At 42.1% G+C, this 8183-nt stretch overlaps 1 protein-coding gene across 16 annotated transcripts in view; it reads left to right on the forward strand.

The window, feature by feature from the left end:
• para (sodium voltage-gated channel paralytic) overlaps window positions 1-8183 on the forward strand; it is a 54904-nt gene that overhangs the window by 41894 nt on the left and 4827 nt on the right. For all 16 annotated transcript variants that reach the window (XM_087408620.1, XM_087408619.1, XM_087408621.1 and 13 more), the window contains one exon: window positions 235-8183. This exon is cut by the window's right edge and continues 4827 nt beyond it. In XM_087408620.1, the coding sequence (XP_087264746.1) occupies window positions 235-1020 (786 nt within the window). In that variant the 3' untranslated portion in view covers window positions 1021-8183. The remainder of the gene's footprint in view (window positions 1-234) is intronic.

Here is an 8183-nt window from a genome sequence, read left to right on the forward strand (position 1 = left end):
TGAGCTTTTATATAAAAATTTGATATATTTACTATTTTGATAACATATCATAAAATCTATTTTCCAAAAAATTTTAAAATCTTACAAGTAAATGAAAAAGTGTCTATTACGTTGATATATTAAAGATATATTAAAGAAAAAATGTGTCTTTAAATTATCTGTTATTAAAAATTCTATCATCAATTATAGTGTATTATCGTGTAATGTATAATTATGATAATGTTATTGGTACAGATGTCAACCTCGGCCGGTTGGGACAGTGTTCTCGACGGTATAATAAATGAGGAGGACTGCCAGGAGCCGAACAACGAGATCGGCTACCCGGGCAACTGCGGATCCTCGACGATCGGGATCGCTTACCTACTCTCGTATCTCGTGATCAGTTTCTTGATTGTCATCAACATGTACATCGCCGTGATCCTCGAGAATTACTCGCAGGCCACCGAGGACGTGCAGGAGGGTCTGACGGACGATGACTACGACATGTACTACGAGATTTGGCAGCAGTTTGATCCGGACGGCACGCAATACATCAGATACGACCAGCTGTCAGACTTCTTAGATGTATTGGAGCCCCCGTTGCAGATACATAAGCCCAATAAATATAAGATCGTGTCGATGGATATCCCCATATGTAAGGGAGACCTTATGTTTTGCGTGGATATCCTCGATGCCCTCACCAAGGACTTTTTCGCACGGAAGGGCAATCCAATCGAAGAGACGGGCGATCTGGGCGAGGTCCAGGCTCGGCCCGACGAGGCCGGTTACGAGCCGGTCTCGTCCACTCTGTGGCGACAACGCGAGGAGTACTGTGCTCGTCTTATACAGAACGCCTGGCGGAAGCACAAGCAGCAGCGTCTTGGCGGACCGAGCGAGGAGAGCGACGACCCGGATACCGATCTGTGCGTCCGGCAGACCAAGGTGCTCGTCGAGAGCGACGGCTACGTCACGAAGAACGGTCATCGCGTCGTAATACACAGCCGATCGCCAAGCGTCACTTCGAGAACCGCGGACGTCTGATCGCCATCGTCGTCGTCGCCGCCGCCGCCGTTGCAGCTACCGTCGTCGCTATCGCCGCCACCGCCGCCGTCCGTGCGCCGCAAATCGCTCCTACGCAGCAGCCGCAGCCGCAGCCGCAGCCGCAGCCGCAGCACCAGGAGCAGGAGCAGCAGTAGCAGCAGCAGCAGCATCGTCGACGACGATCATCACTCACCGTTAGCCGCTCGCACTGCTCGCGCGGAGTAGTGGCCGGGCGGGCACCTCGCGTGTGCTCTCCATCGAACAGCCTTATAGTTGTAAAAAATAACATTCCTCCAACGAGTTGCCTTTAAATCAACTTTAAACGAGTCACGACCGTTGGGAGAGAGACAGTGAGAGAAAGCGAGAGAGAAAGAGAGAGAGAGAAAGAGAGAGAGAGAAAGAGAGAGAGAGAGACAGAGTCGCTAGTTAAAGATGAACGTCCGTATACAAGGAGACTGCAACGAGATCTATAATATATCAGTTTCAGAATATCGGAAGTGTGCCACTTCTTGCCGAATGACCGTCGCCGGATATTGCGGCTTTCGAATGTCGGATTTCATTTTGTCGTGCCGTCCGGATCAACAGGAGGAGGGCAACCGAGAAGAAGAGGAAAAGCTGAGAAGACGAAGAGGAACAACGAGGAGGTCGAAGCGTCGCGACGTCCTCTCCGGGCCGACTTCCCCACACCGAGACTTGTGAGGGTGTAACGTCGTGACGCGGGAATACCCGAGATCTTATGAGATCTTTTCGCTTTTGTTCCTCGTCGTTCCAACACCACATTGTTGAAGAATGCCGACGGCGAGCCGCGCGTCGAGGCGGCGCGCGAGCGGATTAGGCAGCGCGACCTCTTGTCTACACCATCTTGTATCACGTTAGCTCAATCTCGCGTATCTCTATATCCGCCGTTTGGATTTTTTACACCGTTTTACAGCAGTATAATCCAGCCTATCCGTCCCCGCGACGCCTTGGACGCCTTACCGTCGTCGAGCCTCGTCGCGGCGACATTTCGCTTTGAAGAAACATTGTGTAATTGTAGGATGGCAGAAATGAAGGAAACACAGACGCGAAAGGACGATGATGACAATGACGATAACGATGATAATGATAATGATGATGTTCATGTTGATGTTGATGTTGATGTTGATGTTGATGATGATGATGATGATGATGTTGATGATAATGATGATGATGATGATACTGACGTGTGATGATTACTTTCGATTAACGACGAAGAAGATGAGTGAAGGAAAGTTCGCATGTGGAAGAGGACTCATTCTGTCGTGAAATGAAATGTACGCGCGGGTAGTAGCTAACTACATTCGCTCGGCTTGCATCTCTCGCGAAACGGTGCGCGAACGCTTGATCGCGCCGCTTTGGTTCCACAACCCTCTCTCCCGCCCCTTCTGGCCCCCCGTTTCTTCTCGTCGGTTTTTGGAAGGGCCCGCGTGCATCAGGTACGCAAGTACTGATCGCTCCACGCGACGCGAATGTGACTCCCCCGACGATGTTTAGCCCTGTGAAATACACCCCCTTTCAGAAATAATTCCCTCAATCCTGCGCAAAATACATCCTGGAGTTAATATCTGGTGCTTTCCAGCTAGCGACACAATAGACGGGAGCACAATGTCTTGCATAATGCATAAGAAAATGAATCAATGGAAGTCCTTCATTTGAAATGAAAGACTCTGATTGTTTGATTTTCTTATGGGCTTTCTATAACAAGATATTACCTAAGCTTTAGGTCTTAGGTCGTAAGAAATTTACCAATCGTAGTCGATTATTCTTCTTACATTCAACTGCGATTGATTAATTTCTTCAGACTTAAAACTTAGGTAATGGCTTATTGTAAAAAGCTCATTATGCTTTATGCATTATGCGTTATGCTAAGGTCTGTGCTCCGGTCTTAACACATCATCATTTCATCCTCGTTAACATTGGCAAACAACAAGGATATAATGACTCACTGTGTCATCTGTGTCTCTCTTGCTGGAAAGCGTCCATCAACTCACGTCTCGGCGACGAGTCCTCGCGTCTTTCTGCCGTGTTCTGGCTTTTTTACGATCACGTTTGTCATGTGTGCAAGACTTTTTGCATCCCGGTGGAAAAAATCCATTGTATCCGTCGTTCCTCTTTTTCTTCTCTCCGGATTCTTCTTTCTCGCGGACTTATCCATTTAATCTCTATCTAATACTTGCCTATCTGTGCCTCCGCTCTTTCGCCGCCCTTCCTATACTTCCTTTTCGACCCTTCCGCGTTGCGATTCCTCTATCGCAATTAAATATCAATAACGCGCATATTGGCTTTAAAAAATAATAATTAATAAAAAGAAAAGAGAAAAAAATCTTTCAATTTTCTTGACAAATGGCTTAAAGGGATGGAGAGGGGGAAGGGGGCGCGATTCCGCAGATTCATCATCAGCTAGATATTTACACATTTGCAAAACTTACACGCAGTCTTACACGATGTAGTATAAACGCGCTTCGGAATAAATGAATTAATACATTCTAGTGTATCGTTATTCGAATAATCGCAATCGATCGCCGCGCGCGTAAACCCGTCTCGCATCGCAAATCTCGCGACGTACTGAGGATACTTATAGAGTTGTAATTATATTATTATTATTGTAATTATTATATATATTGTGTACATGGTGCACAGTATGGAGCTCGCGTTCGAATTTCGTTCGCGAATTTCGATTTCGGCTGACGAGAGTTTTTAATTACAAAGAGATACTTACTGTTATGTAAAATAATATGGTCGCTCCGAAATATATTGCTCTTTCAGTACCGAGGATTTTTCACTTCTAGTTTCTGAGGTCGCGTATCTTTAAAAGCCTGGAACAACGCAGGAAAAATGTTATGGAAAAAAAGGCTTCTGCATGCAGAAAGAAGAGCCTTCCACGAGGAAAAAAAAAAATAATTGGATCGCACGGTATTTTTTGCTGATCGAACAATGAGAAAACCCTACCTTGTTGTGCCTTTTGAATAACAGCAATTTTAAGCAATTTGAACTTCGGTTTCCTCGTGCGCGATGTTGCATCGTTAAACAAAATCAATCTTGATGATCCCGAGGGACGTCATCGCGCGCATCGTTGAAATTGCTCGCTTTGTTCCCTGTCGCGAAAGCAAAACGTATCCTTCGCTTCTTGCTTCTCGGTACCGAAGTATTTTTAACGCCGTCGGCGTTCCCGCTGCGGCAGATGTCAATAAACGCAGAATTAGACGGGTTTACGCACAAGACTTCGCGCGGAATCGCGTACAGATCTACGTCGACTTATCGCGTCTCGGTGATCGTTTTTTTTCTCTTATTTTTTTTTCAATAATGATTATCACGGTGGAAAGAATACGTGTTCAGAGGTTCATTTCTTTACATTCTTTCGTCCATATCAGACTAGAGATTAAGACTGAATTTAATCAAAAGTGGGAAACCCAATATTATTTTCTAAATTCTCTAGAATGGAATCTCACTTTAAAGAGTGAAAAGTGAATCAATCCTGAAAAAGAATAATTCAATTTTCAATCTTTAAGAATCAATCTTTGAGATTTCATTCTAAAAGTTAAAGTAAGTTTAGTAAACTTTGCGCTTTGACTTTGCTTTAATTGGTCAAATCAATCTTAATCTCAATTTTAATCTCTAAGTCAAATTAAATCTAAATCACAATTTTAATCTCTAGTCTGATACAGAGATTACCTTATGAAACGTTTTAATGAAAATTTAGTTCCCTCGTTGACCCAACCAGAATATGAAGTCATTGTAACATCAAAATGGTTATTAAAATTCATTATGACTCCGAAATGATAATTAAAATTCCTATTTAATTAAGTTAAGATTCATTTTAACGTCAAAATAACGTTATCATGATCTGTTTGGGGATCGAGAGACAGATATACTCTGTTAATTTCGTTAAGACATGCACATGCTGATACACGATGTATTCTCTCTATCATGATCGTTAGCCCACAGTCGTCGTCGCGATTCCGCCACGAAGCAAATACCAATCATTTCGCCTCCGCGCAACCTACACCTACAGATCACCAAAGCAAATTTTGAACGTGTGTTAAAAAACAATTTATACACGGAGCATCAGAGTTTTATTGCAACGCGTGACGACGATGACGACATTGCTGACTTTGCAACGGCCATGTTCGTAAGAGATATGATTATATATATATATATATATGTATATATATATATATATATACACATATATATAGAGAGAAAGAGACAGATGTTGTATGTACGTGCAGGATGAGACGTGCAGAGCGCCCGCGTCTTTCTTCCTTTAACATTTTATTAGTCGCTCGAATAAAATTGCTGTTTTAAGCCCTCGAACGCTGCATTTTTCTTCGGATGCCGGCTATCATTTCCCCTAGAATGTCGATCGGAAGACAATTCCACGCGAGCGCGTCTCGCCTCGCACGCACGCACGCACGCACGCACGCACGAGCGAACATTCGTCGTCATATAATATTATAATGAATTAACAAGAGCGTTATCGCAGTCACGCGGCGGCGTAAGCTTAAGTAGGCGGCGAGATAAAAACAAAAACAAAAGAGAAAAAGACATATACATATATATATATACACACACACATATATGTATGCGTGTGTGTGCGGATTTAGTACGGATTGCGCGATCGTTATTTTTCTACGTCTACAACTGCGATCCGCGTATAAAAGTCGGTAGGGTGAAAGAAACACAGGTAAAACACAAAGTCGTATGGTGCTTCCGATAAGCGACACAGTGTGACACAATGATCGTGACATCATCGTTTAATATTGGCAAACAACAAGGATGTAATAATTCATTATGTTACACTGTGTCTCTTGCTGGGAAGCAACCGTAATGAAGTCATAATGATCAAGAAGATCAGGTAAATTAATAACAAAGACGCGGAGTCGTTCAAGATAACGACATTTGTGACCAATCAGAAATTGGCCCCAAATTTTATAAGCCAATATAAAGCTCTGCTAAGTATTAGAAATTTTTTTCCTCCAATTATATTCAGCTGTCAAAGCGCAATATGACACCTAGTCTTTTTACATCATGATGATATATCATGTGTCATCACGATGTTATTTGATACTTAAAAATGAATGAATTTATAAGTGACAAATAAAATCATGATGATGTTCTTATGATATTATTATGACTTCTGTGTTCTATTTGGGAAAGAGACACGGCGAGACAGACACTGGAGGGTCGAGAGGGACAATGACGAGTGCTGTTGTTGGCGTGTGTTGCTAGCACTTGAGAGATGGCTACACTCACTAACAGGAAGTTGACGTGTGGGAGGGTGACGATCGCTAAAATTCGGAGAGAGAGAGAGAGAGAGAGAGAGAGAGAGAGAGAGAGAGAGAGAGAGAGAATGAAAGAGGGAAAGAATGTTTTCTCGCTGGTCGAGAATGCGAGCGATGAGCTTCGTAACTCGTTCAGCGGCAGAGATCTTTAAGGATGAGGACGGCGACGGACCCTGATAACGAGAACAAAGGCCGTGTTCAATAGACGCTGTTACGGTGACGTAACAGTGTTGATGCAATTGAATGTGATTGATGGATTTACGAGCGGGGTATAATGAGGATAGAAGATTAGATGCCATCGTCAGTTTGTCTCGCTGCATATTCAGTATAGTTGAACTACGGGTAGGAATACGAATACACTCGAATAAAAGTCTGGTATTTATCTTTTGAAGACGAGAGCTTTCTAATAAAAAAACTTAAAAATCTTGTTTTTGAGGGTTTTCAGGCTCGCTGAATTTGATTCTGGTCTCGAAAATCTAAAATTTAAATTTCAAAAAAGTCATCTGATTATCGTGAAATACAGTTTTAGGGAGTTCTTGGTAACGCTGAGTTTAAATGTGGCCTGATAATATTTAATTTCAAAAGGGTAATCTCCAATAAAGGAGGATCTAGTATCACAGGGCTCGTAATCAGAGCTTGAAAGTCTGTTTTTGAAGCACTGATAATGAACTTCAAATAAAGCGAAACTGGAAACATGACGTTAAAATGCTTCGCAATAAAAAAATTTCTTAAAAGTCCGCAAAGGATTAATTAGAATTCTGGTAGATTCACCATATAGATATACATAGTCGAACATTAATCAAGCAGAAATTCAATTACAATAACCAGAATTCTGATCGGTACGATCAGAATACACTTTGTTCATATCTCTTGTTGAATTAGAACATTTTTTCCAGTGTACGAATTGGAAATATATCTATCCATTTTTGATTTTTAAAATTAGACATCTAATTTTATAGAATATGCGATGTGTTTATGCTTTGAAATTTATATGTTTATGTGTTTCTCAGCGACGTAAAAATAAAATATATAAAAAACGTCACGGATACATTTCTATATTTTTATCTCATGTTTTCGCTGTTATTTCCATCAATCAGATTCGATTGCAGATTCAATTCGAACCGATTATTGGATCTTCTGAACGCAGCCAATAATGACAGTGACAGTATTAATAACGATAATGACAATTGCGATGACGATAACAACAACAACGATGACTAAAACATCGAAGCGCAAGGATGTCGTTGCAAATGACACAAAATATTTCGAAAACGCGTCAGAAAAAGACGTTCACTACTTCACTAAACGACGAACCAGGATGAGCACCATTTGAAAATTATTGTACAAATAATTCAATATTATCCTACCAACGTCGAGTTCTCGCTTTGACGAAGCTTCTAGGCGAGCTTTGTCCGACATTAATTAATGTCCTCGTAGCTTTTCTACGTATACCTTACAACTGCAAATTCACGAATCTCGTCGCGGCACGCGATTTATCCGACGATTTCACATCGCCGAGTCTGAGACTCTGAATCTGAAATCGTATCGCTTAAATTAAACAAAAAACCAAAAAAACGTACCGCTAAAATTAAACGTTGAATTCTAAGAAATATCTATATTTATGGAAAAGTAAAACATGATGCAAACCGACACGAAGGGCACACGTCGTCAATTCTGAATTTTCTCGAGACACATTTTGTCGCTTTTAAGATTACGTTGCTTTCGCTCCGCGTTGGAGGAACGGTCGGAGGGAAGTATTTTTTATATATCGCGCATCTCTCTGTAAAAATAGCTCTTCTCTCGCACGACACGACACGGCACGGCACGGCATGGCGCGTGCGTATGCCTGGATGCTGCGTGCCT

The sequence above is a fragment of the Acromyrmex echinatior genome, chromosome 8 (genome assembly GCF_024713525.1).
Source record: "Acromyrmex echinatior isolate Ae372 chromosome 8, ASM2471352v2, whole genome shotgun sequence".
NCBI lineage: Eukaryota > Metazoa > Arthropoda > Insecta > Hymenoptera > Formicidae > Acromyrmex > Acromyrmex echinatior.